The sequence below is a fragment of the Phaethon aethereus genome (genome assembly GCF_964289735.1).
Source record: "Phaethon aethereus genome assembly, chromosome: 7".
NCBI lineage: Eukaryota > Metazoa > Chordata > Aves > Phaethontiformes > Phaethontidae > Phaethon > Phaethon aethereus.
Window position 1 is genome coordinate 20,379,487 of NC_138583.1, and position 22,994 is coordinate 20,402,480.

Genomic DNA, 22,994 nt, shown 5'->3' on the forward strand with positions numbered 1-22,994 from the left:
ATGGCAGATCTTTTTAACAGACTTAATGCTTAGCTGCACTATCTATATATAGTGCTACTTACACTATGGACTGACACTGCTGTGGCAACTACAGCAACGGTTACCGCAGTCACCACAGGACAGACTGCAGTGTGCCAGCAGTTGTCTCCTCACCACACCGGTAGCAAAAGCAGACCTGCTTTTAAGCTGCATCGAGACCCTCAGATGCAAGTGGACCGGCAAAGGCAAACATCCTCAAACACGGGGCGAGCGCGTTTGCTTGCGAGGGCCCTGGAAACTGGCCTGCAGCCTGACAGTGCTCAGGTGCCGCTGCAGTAATGGTTCAGTCGCGGCGTTAGGAAGAGGGAGGTCATCGAACTGACGGCGCACCCCCATCACGCACAAACCGTGCTCTTTCTGTGCTGCCTTACTGCCTTCTGCAGCCGGCAAAAAGTAAACTCGTGCCGCGTTTTACATCTCGGTATTTGTCTTTCGCATCCTGCCGCGATGAAGGCTGGCAGCTCTTGCGTGCTCCCGCAGCTGAAGCTGTCGCCCATCGGACACCTGCTGTACGCGGTAGCGGAGGCTTCCCGTCGCGACGCGGCCGGGGAGGGGCGGGCAGGCCCCGGCTGCTGCGTGAGCCGGCGGGAAGCGGCGCGGGGCCGGCGCGGCGCTACCAGCCCGCCGGCCGGGACCCAGCTCTGCCAGCCGCTGCCGAGCCCTGCCAGGCCCACCCCACCCGCAGTCGCGCATGCGCCGCGGCGGCGAGGGGCGGGGCCACGGCCGTGCGCGGGGTCAAAGGCGGAAGCGGGCGCCGCGGGAGGGGGCCTGTCGCCATGGCGACCGCGGCGGAGGGGCTGCCCGAGGCCGGCGCGCAGCCCGCCAAGCGTAAGGGGTCGGGACCGAGGGGCCGTCTCCGCGTTCGCCCCTTGGCCAGCCAGCGGTGGCCGGGCCCTGCCAGGCCGCGGCCTGCTCCCGGCGCGGCGCAGGGAGGAGCCGCCCGGCGGGACAGCAGCCGCCCTGCGGCGGGAATGGCTCTGGCCGTGGGGTGGGGGCCGGCTGCGAGGCGGGCCCGCGGCTTCGCCTATGTCGGGCGGCCGGCTGCTCCCCTGGAGCCCGGCGGCTGCATCCCGCCAGGGGCTTACCGCTGTGCGCCTGTCACCCCCCCGCCCTGCCGCTTCGGCCGGCGGGGCCGCGGGCCTCGGGGCAGCCTTTGTGTTCAAGCCGGCGAAAGCTGCTGACAAAGGAGAGAGCAGCCCGTCGGGCTGAGGAGGAGGTGCCGACCTGCTCCTGCGAAGAGCAGTATAAGGACAGGTTGTGGTAGAAATGGGTTTGAAGGAAAAAAGCGGCGATTATCGCTTTCCATAGGTGGGGATCTGTTGTAGCCCTTCGTGAAACGGGCTGGGGGGGGCTGCTCTTCTCTTCTGAATCGGTGACTAGAAATATAAGTCAGTAGCGTTGTGCACAAAGTCACTCAAAAGTTCTCTCCAAATTCCTTTCCTGTCGTCTAAGCAGAGGAGGGGGCTGATATTTGCAAGTGCGGTCAGGCCAGGTACCTGTCCCTTAAATGCTCCCTAAAGTATTATTTTGAAATAATCTTGATGCTACTTCAAGGAAACTGCCTAGGTTTGTTACCCCCTAGTGTAAAGTAGACAACTTGCATGGAAAGTAGGTGTAGTCGGTTAGAAGAGGAAGAAGTTGGGCCCATTTAATCTTTATGGTGTGTTTCTGTACCTGTTAACTTTCCCCTAACTCTGTAATGTCTGTACCCTGACTAGAGGATCCTGCTGTTGAAACAGCAGAGGAAGCTAAGGAACCAGCAGAGGCAGACATCAATGAACTCTGTAAAGACATGTTCAACAAAATGGCCACTTATTTAACAGGTGAACTGACAGGTAAGGCACTGCAATACTGACCTGGAAGTAAGTTTTTGTTTCTTTTAATTTCCTTTTAAAGAAATGTGTTGTGTAGTTTGTTTAAACTATAACTATTTAGATCATATCTAGCAAGACTGGCAGTTCAAGTCTGGCACTTGAGATTAGTCATATTAATGAAGTCCCAGAACAGCACAAATATTTTTCAAAGAAATTCAGTATGATATCAGCAACTTAACTTAAAAAAAAAAATTCTTTTTAGTCTTGCAGAAGCTTGTACGTGGAAAAACAAAGAAACAAAAGGTGTCTAGGTTAAGAAGGACTAGAAGAGAAGCACAATTAAGAGTGGAATATATGTGGCTATTTTGTTTCTGAGTGAGAGCAAGGATCATACACGTGTTCCAACATTCATGCTTTAGAATAAACTGGTGTGCAACATTAACTGGAGCAAAGTAAACTGCTCAACAAGTTAGTGGATTCCATTGGCTCTAATTTTGAAAGCACTCCACAGTACTACTGATTTGCATGGACTTGAAGGGTGTATGGTACAGATTACCAGTCTGGATTTGTGCTATCGGTTTTGTGAACATAAGTGTTCAACTGACAGAATAAGAGTAGAAATGTGAGGAATTAGTCAATTTTTCTCAAAAAAAAAAAAAATTGCAAGTGAATAAATATTCATCTGTCCAGCTGATTTTTACAATACACAAAATGTCATCTCTCTTTTATAGCATTATACTAATACCTGTATTACCATCTAAACTATTCTTTGCTACATTTGGCTATTGGTTTGAAATCTCTTGCCCTCTTGAAGAGTCCGCATTGCAGACTGCATCAATGTTTAATTAAAATAAACTCTGTTCTTTTTAAGCCACCAGTGAAGACTACAAACTCTTGGAAAATATGAACAAGCTGACTAGCTTGAAGTACCTAGAAATGAAAGATATTGCTATAAACATCAGTAGAAATCTGAAGGATTTAAATCAAAAATGTAAGTAAACCAAATAAAGTAGGGGCATAATGAATGGTACACTTGTTTGGGAAATAGAGCATCTAAGAGTTAGGTAGTTCAGCACCTAATGGAGTGTGAAGGAAAAAAACCTCACTGAAATAGACATGCTTCTATACAGTGTCAATCTTGTATATTTCTTTACAGCTATAGACTAGGTAGACTAGCATAAGAGAAAACACAGATGAATTTATGTCTTGTTTTACCCCAAATTTTGGATCTGAGAGGAAATAACACTTCTTTTGATTCATGTTTTAGTGTTATTTGTATTAAGTGTAGCCAGTACTCTTAAACATTCCATACTTTCCTAGGACATGGCTATCAGTATCACTTCTGGATTTTGGGCCAGGGGCAGGAAGGAGCTTTTAAATTGTTCTATCTGAAGAATATAATGAGAAATTCTTGTGTTTCAAGTGTGAACTGTTTCTTGGAAATTAATTACTGAGAACTGACAAATATGATTTGTCTGCTTTTTTAAGATGCAGCTCTTCAGCCATATCTGGAACAAATCAACCTAATTGAGGAACAGGTTGCAGCTCTGGAGCAGGCAGCTTATAAATTGGATGCATATTCCAAAAAACTTGGTAATTATTGTCCCTTACTGTTAGTACCTGGCAGCATAGTCCCTTGCAAGGGGATTTAAAAAGACAAGCTAGATTCCTCCTCTATTTAACAAATCTGAGCTGCAGAGTTGCCTATGCTGCTTTTGAGCAACAAACATTGTATGTTAAGTGGTAAGCACTGGGAAAAGATTAATATAACAAGTTATATGGAGGTGGGTGGACTAGGACAGGTGTTATTGAACTACAGCTTATTAGTGAGGCTTGATTTCTCTTTTACAACATGCACTGACCCAAATTTTAAAGGCAGATCCTTAATCCTGCAAATAGAGGGATTCATAAAGGTCCACCAGGCACCCAAGTACCTTTTGCTTAAATGAGTATTAGTTGTCTGACTTAAGCACCTGGTTCTTAAAAATTTTATTGTAGTATTGTATTTGCCTAAATGCTTTAGTAAAAAATGACCCTGAGTGGTAAATTAACCACTGTAAATTAACTTGAATTTTAAGAAATATAGCAGCTTACAGGATTCAGAGCTTTTATCTATCCAGTCCTAAAATACTGTTATTTTTCCTTCTGCAGAAGCCAAGTACAAAAAACTGGAGAAACGGTGAAATTACAACAGTCTTTACGTTGGAGTTGGGCTATGAGTCAGACTGATTTCTGTTTAAGTTGCACAACAGCAATTCTGTATGTTGACAAGAATTTGGTTACAACTAACATCCAGACTGGTAACTTTTTCTATCTATTGAATACAGTAGGCTGTATTCAGGCTTAAGTCTCAATAATATTTTCCTCTTTTCAAGAGGTTCTGTCGCCTCAGTTGTTCTGCAGTGAAAATTAGAAGCCTGTCCCTAATGCGTATGTTGGTATTGGCTGTCTGTGTATGTCCTATGTCCATAAATACTCCATCTAGGAAAAGGCCTCCATAAACTACAAAGACATGTTCCCTTAGTAGCAGCAGGACCTAAACTTCATTTTTTCCTTCATTTTGCTCTGCACTGAGAAGATACCCGGGCTTTTGGAGTTATGAGCATGGTATTGAAAACACTTTGCTTTGGTATCCACCTTTTATCTGTTTGAAATAGAGAGACTAATTATTATAAATTTACAATAAAACAACTTGCTGCATTTGTCTCTCTGGAATCTCAAATTCCTGTTGGAAAGATTGTCAGTTGTCTTTTTATCTTTTCAAAGGGTCTGTTAATAAAGACAAACTCCTTGCAGCTACTGTAAATCGTAGAAGAGAACATGTTCTAAACTTTGCGTCAAGTATTTCTGCAATTATATTCTTCGACTATCTGGACCTCAGGTGAAATTGCAAGAAGTATTGCTTTATCACATGCTCAGTTAATGTAACAGATCCTTTCTCTACTTTTACCAGTGGATTTTGATCCTAGTAGTTTTTGAAGAGGCATACCCAGCACAAAAAGCTTCTTCTCTGCCAGATGAACAGTGTTGCTAATTTAGCAGAGCCCTTCTTACCAAACAGGTACTCCAACTTCAATTTTTTTTTTCTGTACCTATTGACCCTGACTAGTTCAAGCTGGCTTTTGAATGAGTTGCTGTTGAGGATAGTACAAGTGCTGATGTAGGAAAGAAGTAGTTCAAACTTCCTACAGGCTGTTTATAAGAATGGCTAGTTAGATGCCAATGTGGTAAACATCATAATGCTGTCAGTCAGTGTACATAGTCAAGATGGACACTTTTCCCTCCGCTATTTAAAAGCGGTGAAGCAGATGACCTTTGAGAGCCTTCACCATCACTTTAAAAATCCTGGCTTGAACAGGGTTAGGAACAGGGTTAAATCTCTCCGAGGTATCCAGCCATTTGCATCCGTATTGCTTTTATCCATAGTTAGGTCACTGATGACTTTTCTACTTGTGAAAGCAAATTGACTTCATAGTATTGTTATCAAAGCAACATCCTCTAACACCACAGGAAGAGGTACCAACAGATAAGTTATCATTTCTGTGTTGGAGGAAATTATACCATGTAAAACAGCAGTCTGTCTGTTTTATAATCTGACAGATCATCATCTTCTCAGGATTCATGGTGTGTTCACAGTTCTGCTGGACAAGAGGATCTAGCCAGCCAGATCTAAAATCTTCATGCCTAGAGACTGGCATTTGAATGACAGCCTGAACAGTGACCTGCTTGATCTTGGATGCTGGGAAGTGGTACCACAAGGTGATAGACAATCTAAAAGTCTTGTTTCTCCAGTGTTTCATGCATGTGTAAATTATACAAGAGCTAGAGGTGATTCAGACAGACTCACTAGTGTTTTTGATAGTACCATTCTTCCTCTTTGCCATTGTGGAGGAGAATCACAGATGTTTGTCTGCTGATGTAAAAGCCTGAGGGTGCTGCTCAGAGCTCCTCTGTTCCTTGGAAGAATGAGGATTTTCATTACGGTGGGTAGCGCTTGCACGTGGCTGGGAGCTTAGTCCCTGATCCCCTGTAGGTCCTCTCCCTGGCCCCTACCCATCTCTAAGAACAGAAAAGTTCCTGATTCATATCATGTTGAAAAAGCTTCTGGATAGGTGGACATCATCTAAAGCTGACCAGCCACTGAAATGCTTACCAGGGCAGGTTCTAGGATTGAAACAAGACCACTGATCTTCCAGACTAGTGATCTCTCCTTCCCAGCTCTTTCTGGGAATATGGTGCTAGAGGCACAGAGCAGATGCTGGCACCCAAAGGGCTTGTTCTTCATTGCAGGGATGCAGCTGGCCCTGCACTCTGGCTTGGTGTAGAGGCCAAGATGAAGGAGTGACAGAGTTGTATCCTAAGGAATTTCATTGGAGAGTTGGCCATATGCTGTCTAGAGAATTGTGGTCATCTCCATGTGATAAAAATCATATCAAGCCCTAAGCGCCAGTGACCTGCCCTATTGCATGTCGGCAAGTCAAGTAAGTTTCTGCTCATGGCAGATAACCTGCAAATCAAGTATTGAACACAGGATGGAACGTGGCCTGGACACACTGATAATGTAGTTCCAAGACCACTCCCTTATGGACCATATGCTCAGACCCCCAATGGGTGACAGACTCCACAGGTCCAAGCTGGGTATGGAACTGGATGTATGGCAGCCCTGCTCTGTCTTAAGATGAGTCCCAGTTACTGCCCCTCCCCCTCCCCTTTTCTTAATACATACTGTCCACATTGCAACTGGGATGCCAAAACTCATAGTTCCATAGCAAGAAGGATTCACTCTCACTGGGATCCTAACAGCAGCCTGTAACAGCTGTGTAAATTCCTGAAGTGGCCAGGGAGAACAGCATGACTCTCCTCTCTGTTTTGTAATTATATCCTCTAGCACTTCCAACTGCCTCAGACCCAGTAGGGCACCTTTTAGTCTTGAGACCATGGGGAGGCCTAATAGTGAAGATGTTTCAGGGCTGCTAGTCTCTCTTAAAAGAAAAGAGGAGATGGTTATGTACCCGACCCTTCTTAAGCGTGATTTAATGTACCAAGCTCATCCTGTGGCAGCAAGACTTTCTTTCCATAATGTGTGCCTGGATCACACTGTGTTGCCCACTGTGTTGCCAAAGGCAGCTACGGACGTGATAGCAGCCTAGTAGGAAGTTTTCCTAACATGGAAGTTAGAGGTAAGTATTGTCAGAGTGTTTGGGCAGAAAGGGTTGCACTCAAGGGTAGGCTAGTGCTAGCTAAGCAAGAACACATTCTCAGGGGCATGAGGGCTAGAGTTTTTCTGCTGCTCAGCAGGGAACTGGGAATTTGTGATTAAGCAGGTTGTGACTGTGCAAAACACCACTCTGGAGTACACACATACTAGCTGTAAGCACTAGCCAGCACTTTCCAGGTCTCCAAAGACATGTCTGAAAGCAGAGGATGCTGTCAGTGTCACAACTAAAAGTGGAATGGTGGCCTCTAAGACAGCATCTATGCAGCTGTTAACAGGTATAGCTCCTCACCCCTCAAGGCCAAGGGGATCAAGGGGACTGAGTGACAGTGGACAAGTAAATATGGTCACATGAAAGTAAAACCATTGTATCCCATTTCCTCTCTACATACCTCACCCAGAGAATGCTCAGTCTGCATGGAGCTTCCTGGCCTGCCCCATCTCACCTCTTCATAGTCAGAGGCCCGGTGTCTGGTTTGTATTTATAGCAAGGCAAAGCGCAGGCTCAAGAATAGGTTTATACTCCAGTGACACTCCTACTTGGATCTGGTTTTGTAGAACTGCTTGACTTAGCCATGGCTTGTTTTAATCACGTGTGCATTTGATGGTTGCTTTGATGAAGAGATCCACTCACCACATGCAACACAACGTTCTGTTGGAAGGTCTAGGAATCTGTGATGTGGGCATAGAAAATTTCAGAGAAAAATAATACGGCATTTCCTTGCTCGTTGTCTTTCCGTGACGGGATTGCGGGAGGGCCGCATGGGGGCGATGTGTCAGCAGAAAAGGCTGCCATAAGATCAGCAAGTAAAGGCAAAGTAAGGACCAAATCTTGCTCCTGTTGAAAAAGTTGCTTTTCTACCTATAGAAAATGCTATGCTGTTTTAAAAAACTACAAAGATTAAAACCTCCAGGAACTTTGAAGATGGAAATCCATCTAGCCATGGATCCAATAGGATGATAATCATAAGTGTGTATAATGGCCTGAAGATAAATACATTGTTGTATTTGCAGCATCCCATCAGAAGACAAACATAAGCAACAGTAATACTCTGAAGACAAGGATGCTGTGAAAGTATGACAGGGTTTGTTAATCATTAATGTTTGTTCCTGCTTTCTGATATTATGGTAGAACAAGGTTGACCTTAAAAAACGTCACAAAGACTTAAAAATCAAAGCAGTTCATCCAAGTTTGTTGGCAGCAAGTGCTTTTTAACCCAGAGAAATATATTTAACCCAGAGGAAATGAGAGCAGTTATTGGTTACTTTTACGCTTGTTGGTTTTACTGTAGGCTTCATAAAGTGAGCCTTCCAGGATGCAGCTTCAGCCCTTCTTGATCCCACATCCCTGTTCGACCTTGCAATGGAACCCCTGGGAGCCACAATCATTTTCTTGCTGGTTTGCATTACTGCCTCCTTGTCTGTTCAGTGTGGAGAAATATGTCTGAAACGGGGAAGCTGCCTCCTGGGCCATTTCCTTTGCCCCTCATAGGGAACATGCTGCAGCTGAAGAATAACTTGCCTGAGGCAAGTGGATGTAACTTAAAAGCTGTGTTCTTTTTTGGTAACTTGTTTCATCTCAGTAAAAAGTATGGTTCACAATATGTTTGGGCTCAGCACGTGCAGTGGTGTTGTATGGACCTTATGTTGTGAAATAAGCTCTGATTGATTGACAAATGTGTAGAGTTCAGTGGAAAAGGATTTATGCCACTCTCCCAAAAGTTCTCCAGAGAAACAGGTACTTCTCTGCGAGATTCTCCCTAGGTAGAGGTTTTCTTTGGGGAGGATGTGACTAAGACAGAAGTGGGAAGAGCTGATGTTTCATTTAGTATAGGAGCAAAGCCTGGCAGAATCTGGAGAGACCTTTGGCTCACTGGTGTTAAATGATCCTAGTGTCTTGCAGTTGTAGGTGGTAGTTGTTGCACCTTTTAAGGTCTGGGTTATGACCTGGAGAGCAGGTGGCTGTGGTGGTATCCTCACACAGGTTTCTGCATTAGTAACTGGGTATGTCATCCCAGTGGGACAAGATAGCCAGGACTACTTTTCACTGGGGGCCATTGCCCTCCCTCTCTCCCTCAATTACCAAAGAGTTGGACTAGAAACAAAGGAAGTTCAGGCAAGCTGCCGTAAAGAAACCAGGCATCATTCTAACATGATAGCAAGTTAAAGAATTTTACTTAAATGGACTGCATAGGGAGTAGTTAAAGGGAGCAATGCAATACAGACACAGTATTGGAAATCCATGCAATAAAATAGTATGAACTAAACACACTGCTAAAGCAAGTTAACCCAGAGGAATTGTGATCAGTTACTGGTTATCATTGCACTACCTTTGGTACCACAGGCGACACAAAGTCAGGCTTCCAGGACACAGCTTTAACCTTCCTCTAATCTCAAAGCTCATTGAGTGTCATGGTGGATTCTCTGGGAGCTAAAGCTGTTTTCTTGTTGATTTGCATTGGGTGCCTCCTTGTATTTTCAGCATGGAGGAAGATGTCTGGAACAGGGAGGCTATCCCTGGGCCATTTGCATTGCTGTTTTAGTCATGTAATAACTGACGAGGAAGTATGGAGTGCTTTCTTCTTTTTATCTGATGAGAAGACTTGTAATAGTTGAAGTTCTTTGGTGTATAGTGATAAACTAGATGATATTTTCATATATATCTTTCATTCATATTTCAATGATTTTGATAGTTGTGGCTTTGGCTTTTGCCATGCCATTCTAGCAACTTATGGTATATCTAGCTGATTAGTACTTTCAAAGGAAAGAAGTTGTGCCTGTTTCACAGAAACAGTTAATGCTGTTGTCATAATATTAAAGTTGCTGCCTTTTTTCACATAGCACAGATTCAGCTCTCTCTCTGTCTTCACTGTATACATTGCAGAGAATGTGATGAAGTTAGGAAATGCCAGTCCTATATCTGTACTTGTATGCTTGGCAACTCATGTAAACTCTTTTATCTTTTTTTGCCTGATTGTAACATTGCTATAGTGATCTTTACATGCTTCATAAAGTAATGGGAAGATGCAAGCTGCCATTCATCTAGTAAATGGCACTGGGGTGATCCCAGTATTATTTAGTTTGTCCTCTTTTGCCACAATGGACAGCTATGTAACCGCAGTTGGGGTTCTGATAGGTCTTGTAGAGTCAGTCCAGCCTTCTCCCACATTGTTACTGAGAATGGAAGTTTTATAGGCCATTGGCCAGCTCAGTCTTCAAGCCATAATACATTTCATATAAATGAGTGAAATGAAAGAGTCGGATACATATAAAACGTGGAAGACATTTGGGAGTATAAGCTTTGTGGAGGCAGGTTTTTCACTAAAAGGTGTTCTTCTGTGTTCTCAGAAAGACAACAATTCAGTGTAGTACTTCTTTATTTTGCAATATAAATTGTAATTTCACAAACCTTCATTATAACCACACAGGAGAGGACCTATCTGCCCAGTCATCGATAAACAGGAGACAATATGTTTTGGGGCGACAATACAGTAGATGATCATCTTGTAACAGAAAAAAACCCACTGTTTTATGCTTACCTTTACAAATAGGTCACAAACAAACTGAAAATACAGAGGAGAGAGGTACCTCAAGCAGAGTCTGTGGAAACCCTGACGCAGAAGCGTCTGTTCCTGCTGTGCTGAGAGGATCAAGTGATAGAGACAGCAGTGGCAGGGCTCTCAGAGCACTAGTCCACACACCCTGACATGTCAAGGATGTTAGGAGCCAGATAGATAGCAACCTGAGCTAGGTGAGGTAGGTGCAGAGGAGAGCCTGTATAATTTTGCACAGGGAGCTGTCTCCTTCCCTATGCAATTGTCTGCTCTGTCTCTGTATAGAGCTGGCTGTGGTGATTTATAAAAGCACCACACAATCTTCTTTTCTAAGCATATTTCTCTCCATAAAGCACCTAGCAAATGACCTGAATGTTTCTGTCTCAACAGATTGGGAAATGACTGTTATTCAACCAGAGCTTTTATGAGTTTGGGAACTGGCAACTGTCTTCACTTGGCTAACGTGGAAGAAAAGAGACCTCATAAGGTCGGGGCATATTTGCCAGAGTGCTGACTAATGGGGAAATGTCAATGGCCTTGTGATCCACAACAGGCTTCAAAGTGAAGTTCTGCAGGATGGCTGTTAAAAATACGAATATCTCTATCCGGGCCAGACCTTCTCCTGCACAGATACGTTTTCCTGCAAGTAAAAAATAATAAAAAGTGAGGTGACAGTGGAGTGTTTTGCTGGTAACTTATTTTAACCACTGTTCCATGAAAATTCAGGCATCTGAGAACAGGCAGCGCTGCAGCGCTTTGGGGAAACAAATGAATTAAACTGGGTGTTAAGTGTCTAGAACAATAAGAGCGCTCAGTGGGCAAAGGCAGTTTGAAGACTTTGGCTTCTTATGTTCTGCTGCTGTTTGATGATCAGTTTGGAGAGAAGGAAGTTGCATGACTAAGTCCCACTTCATGCATCTCTTTTTATAGAATGCATTGGAGGAGCTTCTGTGATTGCCAGAAGAGGAAGTCAACTGAAACTCTAGTACAGGGGTTACAGCTGCCCAGAAATGACTCCAGCAGATCACCAGACATCACTGTACAGACCATGGTGACTGAGCCACTGAAGATTTTTCTTCAGAGAGGATCTAGGAGAGGATAGTTTGGGATCTGAAATAGAGAGCGGTCTTACCTGCAGAAAATGGCATGAAGTAGTCACTCTTTTTAAAGGTACCATTTGCATTCAGGAAATGTCCTGGGTCAAATTTTTCTGGATTTGGAAATTCCTTGCTATCATGTAGGACGGAAGTCAGCATAGGGAATATCATAGTGTCCTGAATTAACAGAGAGGAGAAGAAAGTTGAAATGGAGACATGCAAAAGCAAGTGGCATTGAGAAGTTCCCAGAGCTGAACAGAAGGGTAGTCAAAGTTTAACCAGTTTAAAATGAGCATTTAATGAATAAAAATGTGTGCCATTGGTATGGCAAAGTTGTTTTTCTAATGAATTTCAATGGTGAGTCTGATCAGAGTATTTAATTTGATTGCTTACATTTATGTGGAAAAAATAGAAAGCTCTATCTCCCTCTTCACATAAAGGGTGAAAAGTCTTTTTTTTTTTTTTCCCAAATACAAGGGGTTAGACTCAATAACTTCCAGAATCCCCTTTCTAATAAAATTATTCCAATTCTATATCACATTTCAATGTTTTTGAAAATAAAATAAAATACAATTAATAAAACACATCATTGTTTTAAAGAGATTATGGCCTTTCTCAAATACAGTGGAAGAGACCTTTGGGATAAAATACTCTCTGAACTTGGTGTCTTTGATCACGGTATGTGGGACATTAAGTGGAAGGAAATCAATGAATCTCTGGATTTCATGGACCACAGCATCTGTGTAGGGCATCTGGCTCCGATCTGCCATGCAGGGGCTTCGGTCTCGGCCAATCACACAGTCAATCTCCTTTTGAATTTTCTCTGTTAGGAAATAAGTAAGTATTGAATCGATAAGTCCCCCATCTGTTTGCCTAAGCCTCTCCCCGTATGTACAGCAAAACTTGCTTTTAGTGCACCGGGAATATATGAACGTACTTAGTACTAATATCTCTTTCCTGTGAATAGAACTAAGACTAATACACACTTCCACACTGCAAATACATGTTTCCTTAGTCGGGGGACCATTGCTACATGTGGTAGTGACATGAATTGTCCAAATTAATCCCATGATCTATTAAACAGTTTTAAATTATTTATTTCCTTTTCTATTACCTACTATCTCTGGATATTTCTGGAGGATCAGAAGTCCATGTCTCAGTGTGATGCTGGTGGTCCCTGTTCCTGCAAGGAACAAGTCGAGTGTGGTTCTGCTTAACGTCTCAGTGGTGAATTCTGAGTGACCATTCCCTTTCTCCTGGAGGAAGATTTAGCAGAATGTTTTGAATGACAAAGCTAAGCAGCTTGTTTAAAAAGGAAAGTCTTGTACCCATAAATATGTTTTTAAACACATCTAATGTCCTTTCAAAAATATGAGACTTACTCTCCAGAACACCAGCATTTATGGTACTTTTACTAAATAATATTATGAACCGTTTTTAACATGGGAGAAGCATTGAATTACATCAACCACATTGGTCTTCAGCTTTCCTAACTTTGGCTAGAGCTGTTAATTTTGTGTTTAAAAATCCTTGGTAAGGAAATGGAGAGGATAGAATGAAGCTGATCTGCCAAGAAAATCAAGTTCCTGTCTGTATTTGCAAAAGCCCAGTGCCCTGCTACAAATGAAAGGAAGTTTGGATTCAAGCAGAGGTTTTCTTATAATCCAATGAATCTCTCATTCTTTCATTACCTGTTCCATTTTGTTAAGAAAAGCATCAATAAAATCACGAGGACAAGTGGGGTCCAGGGTTTCCTGATGTTCGGCTATGATTTCTAAAGTAAATTGATCAACTTTTTCAGTATTTTTAATCATTTTTTGATGAGGCCCAGGTAAATACTCCATGACAGTTGGGAAGAAATTGTATAGCTGTAAAAATACAATGATGGAAAAGCACATTCTGATTAATATGGATACAATAAAATGTTCCCCTAACTGTAACTATGAAAATGGGGCAATTAAACTGTTTTGGAACAGTAGGTCTTTATTATTAAATTGTATTTTAAAATTCAGTGCCTTTTACTTTATGGTTTCACTGTCTTCAAGTATAGACTTCACTTGAGCAACTTTTGCAATTCTATTCTCCTTTGAACATACAATAACAATTCCATAAGGTAAGAAAAAACAACAGGAAGTGGTTATTTAACTGCCTTTTTGGCTTTCAAAAAATTTCTCTAAATTTAGGAAAATCCACTCCAATTAAAAATTAATAACACGGATAAATATTCATTAATACAATATTATAATAATTAAAAATCTATTAAATAAAACTGTACATACATGTGTTTGTATGGAGTTTTGGAGCTTGTTGTTTTCCTCTAGCAACTCAATTAAAGTTAGAAATTTCTTGTCCTCATAGTCAAACCGATCCCCAAAGACAATGGAGCAGATGATGTTGGAAACAGCGTGGACTAGGAATTTGCCAGGGTTGAAGGGTCGCTCTGCAACAAAAAAACCCCAGTATCTTGCTTTCAGTATTTCAGGCATCATTCCCTCCTTTCCCTCCTTTGACACTAGAGGGAAGTTTTGCATCCTGTTGAGACCCAGCGTTTTGCAGTCCTTTGAAAGAATGGTGAAGGGCTTATCCAATTTAGTCTTCTCTACTTGCAGTGAACTAATTTCCCTGTTTGAATGGTTTAAGTATGTCTTTTGTCCTGTTCTCAGTAGAACACTGGTCTGAGTGGCTTGATTCCTCTTCAGCTGGTACATGCCTGTTTGCCTTATAGATTGTTTATTAGAAATGGCCTAAAGATTCCCACCAAAACCCAATGAAACCATAAGGACTTTGCCTGAGCCGTGTCTTTAGGTTATTGCATCCTGTTTATGAACTCTATTAGTGTAACTTCAGTTGTAGAACCCTATCCTAGGGGTTCAAATGTCTGTGATTGAAGTCTAGTTTTGATAGCACAGATGCATAAGCTTCTAAGAGGAGAATTACAGTGTGAGAAAAAAGTGACATTAGACCCAAGAAAGAAAGGAAAGGCATAATTGCAGACAGTGATAGGGTGCATCTCAAGGTTTCAAGAGGAGGAACAATGTGAAAAGGTGTAAAATCCCAAAAGAAAAACAAGGAGTCAGAAAATAGCAACCTGGCAGCCTTGAGGATTAGCCTATTCCAAGGAGCAATGGCACCAACGCTTCTCTGCCTGACTGATGACTCCCTGGCCATTGAAGACTCAGCAGACGTCTCATCAGAGGTGGTGAGTATATTAATGCTGAGCCTAGTAGATAACTAGTCCTAGCTATTTGTTATTTGCATTAAGAGTGAATAACGGCCTTATACGTTTCAGCTGTATGTATCATGCTTGCAAAGCCTTTTAGTACACATTAAAAGATGCCATAACAAGGTGAGCCGGAGCCGGAGTCTTGCAGTAGGGCATAAGAAATACAGTATTACCATGCTAGTGAAAGGGTAAGAGGAGTGCAGGTGAGAGTGTTTTCTCTGATTTGTAGCAGGAATGTTTATCTATGAAGCCAGACTGAATTTTCTAATAGCGCATGGGAAATAGTGATGCTTCAGCATCCTTTTAGATCCATCTTCCTTTTCTGCCTTGCAGAATAAGCACACATTGAAGGCTGGCAGTGGAAAGGAAACCTGTGGTCCAGGCTGGTACTATGCCACTCTCAGGGGAAGTACTTAGAAGTAACATTGTCTTACATACTACCAGAAAATGCATATATAGGTTGAAACCAATATATTGGTTACCTTATTCCCTGCCCTCAAAAGCAGCTTATAGTCTCTGTTCCCATTGCACACCCGCACCAATACTGGGAGGGTATTGTCTAGTGTTCAGATGGACTGGACCCAACCCCAAATATCTGTAAGTGAGCTCTCTGGTTACTCTAAGTTTACTTAGAGCTGCAGAAGACAAGGCAAGGAAGTGCATGTTGCTTGGTTACCTGGTAGTGCTCAGCCTGTCTCCGTGGCTGAATTCCACCAAACCCTTGGCTTTGGGGCCACACCATTCCCTTTGCCACTTCCCTTCTTGTTCCTCAAGCAGAACAGGTTAAAGGATGCTTTCCAATGCCAGTCTCCTACATTTATCCCTCCGTACCGTCCCAGTGCCTTTGACTGACCCTCTCCCAGCAGTGGTAACTTTGCCTGTTGGAGAAGGCAGCAGAAACAGCAGCCACCTGCCCGCTTCAAGGGTCGTAGATTTGGTGAAGCAGCCCTACACCTCTCGTTGTTTCATTGCAGATATGCAGGGTGTCCCAACAGGCACAAAGTCCATGTCCTACCATGAGTGTTCCTGATCCTCTCCACCAGAAAATGAGCTTCCTCCTGGATTCGCTCCTCGATGCTCTTCTTCCCCATCCCAAAATCCCGCAGGGTGGTGAGTGCAAATCGTCGGAGTTGCTTCCAGGTCTCCCCATTGCTGGTCACAATGCCTGACACAGGAAGGACAAATAGACCACCATGAGAAAACAGATTTTCTTCCCCTGAATGGGAGCTACTCAGCAAGTACTCAACATGCAAAGACGCCTCTCCATGGAGTTATACTGCAATTGCTATATGCCCAAAAACGTAACTTCTCTGCAATTCTGGAGGTGACAAATCTGATCCATCTGTCACAGCACTTTGCGTAAAACTGAGTTTATTCCCCAAATAAGAAAAACTATATTAGGATGTAAATAAGAAGGTAACACTGGTACTGAATTGATCTTGGCCACAAGCACATGGCCTTTGCACTGACAGAACTGCTCAAATGTTCTGCTGTGCACCTTCACACCAGCGTATCATTATTGTCAATACCATTGATACTGTACTATAGTACCATGGAATAGGTACTACTTACCCAGATAAATGCCATACTGGGAACTGCCCTGGTGAATAAGCTCGGGGCCTAATCTTGAATGTGGCCCTTACTGGGACAGCCTATATTATCTTGTCTTTGTTGTGCTGTGGACTTTCCTTTTGCTGGTTGCTTAGCTGTATGCATATTGTCAGTATTTTCAGAAATGGGAGAATGAACGTAAGGTCTTAGAGGCACATTTAATAAAGAAAAATTTTAGCCAGAATTTGAAGCATGCTGAAAATAGGCAGTCAGTGAAGCCAACCTGAGGCCTTAAATAGTTCTCTAGGGGTCCAGTTTACTCAAGGGTCCAAGTAATGAGTCAGGCTTTTAGTCTTTTATTGCTAATTTGTATGCATGAAAGTAGTGGATGAAATCCACCATTCCTTCCTCCACTGCCCTCTCAGCTGTGTTCCTGAAGCACTGAAAGCATCGGCTTTGTATGCTAGCATTACCAGGGACTTACCTGTGCCTTGGAAGAGTTTTTTAAGCAGTGGTAGATTGCCTCTTCCGCTGAAGTCATCTGCCTGATCAATCAGCGCTTCTTTCACAACATCATAGCCATACAGCACCACAATCTTTTGTGGGCCTAAATATATTGTGAAGACAGGACCATACTTCTCACTGAGCTGTAGCAAAGAGGAACACAAAGAACAACATGTCTGAATGTTAATCATTTGAAAAGAAGTTTGCAGCGAAGGATGTGAGGGGTGATGTGCCATTGTACCAGCATCGCTGAGACATGGCATTGATTAGCAACAGTGCAGAGATCTTTCAACTACGAAGGATAACCATGGGAAGAGGGAATTGTACAAGAAATAGGGGATATGAATGGAAATGGTGAGATGTCAAGTCCAAATCCCAGAAAAGACAATAGTTCTTCATAGGGCTAGCAAAAGAGTCTGGAATGCCCTTCTACAGGGCGCAGTGGATAAGTTTACACAGGCTCAAAAAGCAATTATATACACTTATGGGAGCAAGTGCCTAAAGGGTTTTTGAGCACAAACACACCACAGTTGTCTCTCAAATATCCTGGGCCACAGACCTCTGGAAATTGGGTGAGTATATCAGTGGGAGGGTCACCGCATCCTTGCATTAATCATGTACTCTTTCCCAGATATCTGCTTTTGGCTACAGTTGCAGAAAGATTCTTAGACTATTTGGTCCGACCTGGAACACTTCTTATCATGCTCACTTTTTAAGAGCAAATTAGATATAGTCCCAGTTTTTTTATGGTGGGAAACTGAATCACCTAGCGCTCTGAAACAAAGCAGAATGTCTGAGGGTGCTCATGATTGTCAACGATCACAAGTACCAAGGCAAAAAGGAGTTCATATAGGTATGTGTGCATCTGACAATACACATGGTGATATCAGCCATCACCACAATTTTTCTCTGAAGAACTCAGGGATGCCTGCCCTTCCCATCCATCTGCCACCATCCCCTCACAATGCCCTAAGGAACAGGCACTCCAGCTGAACTCCCTCCACCTATCCCCTCCCAGGTCTTGCAAAACACAGGTTTTGTTTGACAGGTGGGTGATGTCAGCCAGGGGAGGGAATGGACAACACAATTCACCTCTAAATTTTTTTGCTTCAACCCCTTCACTTGCTATTTCTGCTCCCAGGAGACTCTACCTATCTGCTAGGCAGCAGAGGCAGCAAAATAGAGCAGTGTCCTCCCCAAGAAAGGGCCAGGCTATGTTGCCAGCATGGTGAGGAGTTGGGCACAGGAGAAGTATAACGAATATTGCAGGAACATCAGTGCCTTGATTGCAAATCCACTGCAAATTGCAGTACTGCCATGAGGTCAGCATAGGACTCATCATTAGTATGGTTATTGCAAATATATGGACTTAGACTTGCAATATATAGACTTAGATATGTAGATTATTGCAATATATAGGCTTCAGAAGCATGTATTTCTGGGAAACCTTTTGTTTCTGTTTGAGCCTGCTATTTGGTCAATTAAGCTTGTGTATTAAGCTGAAACAGTCTGGACTGGACTTCATTTTATGTGCAATGGGGACAACGTACGAAAGAAGGAGATGTCCCTTACCTTCTTCAGGCTTTCAGGCAAGTTCCATGGGTTCAGCTGGAGTATGTTTCCAACAATGGGGAGTGTGATGGGACCAGGAGGCTGCTTCTCTTTTTGCGATATGCTTCGCCATGTGGCAAAGAGAAGGCATGAGATGCAGACCAGCAAGAAAATAGTTGTCATTCCCAGGAAGTCCATGGTGGGCTGAGGAAAAGAAGTCAAGTGTCAGAAGAGCCTGACGTTGGACCTGTAAATCCATGCTTATTTATATGCTGTGATATCAAAGCACATGGATGAAATTAGCCAATAGCGCATTCCTATTCCTGCTGAAATATGAGATTACTTATTAATCTGCTCAAGATAAGAATAAGCAAACTAGGGATGAACTCCTTATTTGCATACTGATTTTTTATCTTTCCAGCTTGTGTTCCTTTGGGTAATCATTCATGTAGGACTAAATAAATCATGTTCTAATGCTGTCAAATAAACTCAAAATGCAGAAATATTTGGAGCCTTAATGCTAGTTATATGCTTAAACTCTTGCTGTTTGCCCTCACGCATAGATTGTCATCTGCCAGCCCCACTAGTGTCTGAGCACAGTGGAGGGAGGTGTTGTGGCTGAAAAAGGGCATCATTCCAAGTTCTTCCTAGGCATTTCGCCTCCATTTCTGGAATGAATTTATGCAGTTGTACCCAAGTCACACATGCAGATTTTGAGGAATACACTATACTTGTCCTAATCTGATATTTTAACTGGACAAACCATCCTGTCTACAACATTTGCATGGTCACAGGTTCAGCAACCTGCAGTCTCCTTTCTGATGTTTCTAGAAAATAGTTGAAGGTCCACAGAAGGTGTGAAGATCCATGAAAGGTAAGGGCAAAACCTTTGACCTAGTGAAGCCCCAGTAGGGAAACAAATAAACAAGGGAAGAGGACATGGGGTGTAGAGAATGGAAGCTGATAAGAACTGCAGCTTAAGGAAGGGAATGGGAACATTACTGGTATAAAAAAACCAATTAGTTTCATCACTGAGGGAAATCTCTGTGTCTCTGACACAGAAAGAGACATGAAATTGCTCTTAAACTCACTCTGAGAATCAGTGCCAAAGGATATTATTTTCATGTTTATCTCTGATTAACAAAGGTCAGATATTTCCTACCTATGAAACTGGCGCTCCAAGACAATGCAGTGGATAATACTGGCAAGAAAAATGGAGTAGGTCAAATGGAGTTGCTCTGTAGCAAAATCTCCGTGGACAGCTCTGTTTGAAACAGCTTGCTTTTTTTTTTTTGTTTTTTTTTTTTTCTTCCCCACTCTGTTGTTGAGAAGCTTTGTGTTTTACAGCCCCAGATCCCCAGCAGGGGTGAGAAGTCTCCGTTTCTATGCTCCCTGGGTAGGTCTTGCCCTACAGAAGAGCCCTACCCCATCAGCCCATAGGCTCTGGTCACACTTCTGACCACTCTCCCACTCTTCGCCTCAGACACCCGGGGCTCTGTTCAGCACCTATTGATAGTGGGTGAGCGTTAAATGGGTGTCAGTGTCCTCTGGCAGTGCCTATTTCTCTCCACACACCTAGAGAGGGAGCTCATCTAGACTTTCAGAAAACTAATGTCAGATGAGACAGATCCCATCCAAACTAATGACCACGTTAGGGACTATTTTGGTTCCTCTGAGCCAGCGAAACAGGCTCTGTCACCTGCCAACACTCAGCCCATCCCATTACATCTTTTGAGATACATAGTCAAAATGATACTGACCCCTTAGGTGGTGTGATACGGGAAGGAAGTGTTAAAATGGATGGATGCTTATATATCCTTATATATCATATATATATATTCTTATATATAAGTCTCTTATTTGTCTCTCAGGTAATGGTAATGGGCTGTGAAAGGCATTTTCTTTCCTGGATCAACTCATTGGCTTAGAACTTGAGTCCACATTGGTTTGATCAGTTTTTGAGTGCTCACATCTGCACTTTCACGTGTACAAAAATAGCCAAATATACTGTGAACACCAGACTGTGCTTTCTACTGAGCTGTCAAAATGGGATTTAAAGGATGGTCATATTTTATCTTTAGCCCAATTAGCTGAGGACTAGCAGATTCTACAGCAGCAAGGAAAGAAACATTTCCCTCCTAAATTTAGATATTAAAAAGGGAGGTGTACAAATCAGCTAGTCTTGCCTGTTAGTGGAGAAACACTGATACTTCCAGAGAACGGGTCATCTGAATTTTCTTACACACCTATTTTAGTGTGAAATGAGTCAGTCACTGAAGAATTTTAATTGTTTCCCTTGACTACAACGGGAGCCTGAGGAGACACACAGATTAACATGTCTGGCTGCCAGGGATCTCTTTTGAGGCACGACTCCGATTCCCTGCACATCTCTCCTGGTCCTAATGATGTTCTTTATCAGCAACAAATTCTGCAAATTCTGGTACAATGGGAACTGCTCTGAATAACGGATACCAAGGGTATTTAAAGCCAGAAGTGGGAAGATGAGTGAAATTAAGAGGAGTCTTCTAAGCCATGTCTGGAGGGATGATTAGGTTGCTGAGAACAGTCAGTTTTATTGTCATCAAGGAAAGATGAAGTTGTCTACATTTTCTTTTCCTCTACTTTTGCAGATAAGGTGCCTTGCACTCCTCTATCGGCAGCCCTGTGAGCTGGGAAAGCAGGGGTTTGCTCGCAGCATCACTCCCACACCCAGATGTGGCTATTTTATTATTTATCTAATTACTCACATAATCCCTGAAGAGTTTCAAAATGGTGTTGGGATAAAGCCAGAACTGCTTGGAGGGATCTGTGAGTTTCACTGGAAAGATTTAATTGCCAAAGGTCTTGGGTCACCTCTGATGACAGAAAGGCAGGAACTATCTGAGTATGAAAGGCTATTTGAGTATGAAAGACCCATCCTGATACAGTTCATGTTCACCAGAAGCACCTGAAAGACTCCGCTTTCTTCCCAGCGTGGTATGAAAGCAGATGCCGGGGCCTCTGGTCTTGTTATGAAATGGCACCACTCTCTGGCTCCACCGGTGAATTTGAGCTCACACTGGCAGGGTGGGATGCCACTGTATGAAGCCATCTTTCAAAATACAGGCCTTCCTCTGAATGTCTTCGGGAGGCGGTTGCTTTGCTGAGCCTGCCTAGTGGCATGTATGGGCCAGCTCCTGGGATCCCATCCTGTATTTATATGTAGCTGTTAATCCGGGGCATGCACGTAATGTTTCACTTGCTTGTCCTCCTCCAGATTGGGTCTGTGAGAAAAAAGACACCACCCCCAAACAGCCCCTTCAAGTGTATTCACAGCCCACGAGGGTGTACTGGATCTGGCTTCTTCTCAGCAGCCTGTACGGCGCTGTGTTTTAGATTGGTGACTAAAACAGTGTTGATTGATAGCACACCAGTGTTTTAGCTATTGCTGAAGAGTGCTTGCACAGCATTGAGGACTTCTTGGTTGCTCACTCTGTTCCCAAACGTAGGTAGCAGGCTGGCGGGGGAAGAAGCTGGGAGGCGACAGAGCTGTGACAACTGACCCAAACTGACCAAAGAGATAATCCTTGTCATCTAATGTCGTGCTCGGCAATAAAAACCGGGGAGTTGTCTTTCCAACGTAGCCGTTGCTCTGAGACTGTCTGGTCACGAGTCTTCTGATGGGATGTGGTGAGTCTTTGCATCACTTGGTTTTTGTTGTGTGTTTTTTTCCTTCTCTTTGCTTAACCATCTTTATCTTGACCCAGGAGTTTTTCTCACTTTGCTCTTTGAAGTCTCTCCCTCATCCTGCTGGAGAGGGATCCAGAGTTTCCACAGTGGAAAGCTGGGTGCAGGCTATTAGCCAGCATCTATTTCTTGGCTTCCAGATACAAATAAAAGTAACGATTTTCAATATTTGTTCCTATTAATATTCAGGATCAATATTCAGAAATATTTCCTGGCAAAGGAAGCTATCTGGCTATAAACTTTTACAACATCAGAATATATACCTTCTGGCTAATCATGCACTGGGGAGTGTGATGGGTATCGAAGGTTCTAAGAACACCTTTACATAGGGTAACCCTTACACAATTACATATGTACCACAAACAAACTGAAAACAGATCCAGCTTGTGAAAAGGACAGTTTTACCCTTGAGCCCCAGGCAGCGGGATGTTGTGTGGTAAGTTGAGAGGCAAGGATATGCAATCAAATTTCTAGCATCAATGGCCTTAATAACATCCTTTAACTTTTGGTCATCCCTGAAGCGGTCAGGCAGTTGGACTAGATGATCATTGTAGGTCCCTCCCAACTGAAAATATTCTATTCCAGTCTAGTCTAGTCTAGTCTAATCACCAACTGTGCAAACTCCACCTCTTTCAAAAGTCTCCTGGGCTATCTTCTCCGGTCAAGCACTTTGCGAAGGCTGGATAATACTTGTACATACGCCTTAAGACATCCAGCATT

At 43.1% G+C, this 22,994-nt stretch overlaps 2 protein-coding genes across 3 annotated transcripts; one reads left to right on the plus strand and one right to left on the minus strand.

Moving 5' to 3' along the window:
• Positions 1–815: 815 nt before the first annotated feature.
• BLOC1S2 (biogenesis of lysosomal organelles complex 1 subunit 2) lies at positions 816–4,036 on the plus strand (the record flags this gene model as incomplete). Of its 2 annotated transcripts, XM_082002183.1 has the most annotated exons (5): positions 816–867; positions 1,758–1,874; positions 2,725–2,844; positions 3,342–3,446; positions 4,005–4,036. In XM_082002183.1, the coding sequence occupies 5 exons, from the start codon at positions 816–818 to the stop codon at positions 4,034–4,036; spliced, it is 426 nt and encodes a 141-aa protein (XP_081858309.1). The 2 variants fall into 2 exon arrangements, with proteins under 2 accessions (XP_081858309.1, XP_081858310.1); XM_082002184.1 differs by lacking the exon at positions 816–867 and having other exon boundaries at positions 1,766–1,874; positions 4,008–4,036.
• A 7,044-nt stretch (positions 4,037–11,080) lies between these two features.
• On the minus strand, positions 11,081–18,746 carry LOC309406971 (cytochrome P450 2H1-like; the record flags this gene model as incomplete). Its single annotated transcript, XM_082002356.1, has 9 exons — positions 11,081–11,262; positions 11,755–11,896; positions 12,355–12,542; positions 12,834–12,975; positions 13,411–13,587; positions 13,999–14,159; positions 15,958–16,107; positions 16,978–17,140; positions 18,570–18,746. 9 exons carry the CDS (start codon positions 18,744–18,746, stop codon positions 11,081–11,083), a joined length of 1,482 nt encoding a protein of 493 aa, XP_081858482.1.
• Positions 18,747–22,994: the final 4,248 nt, after the last annotated feature.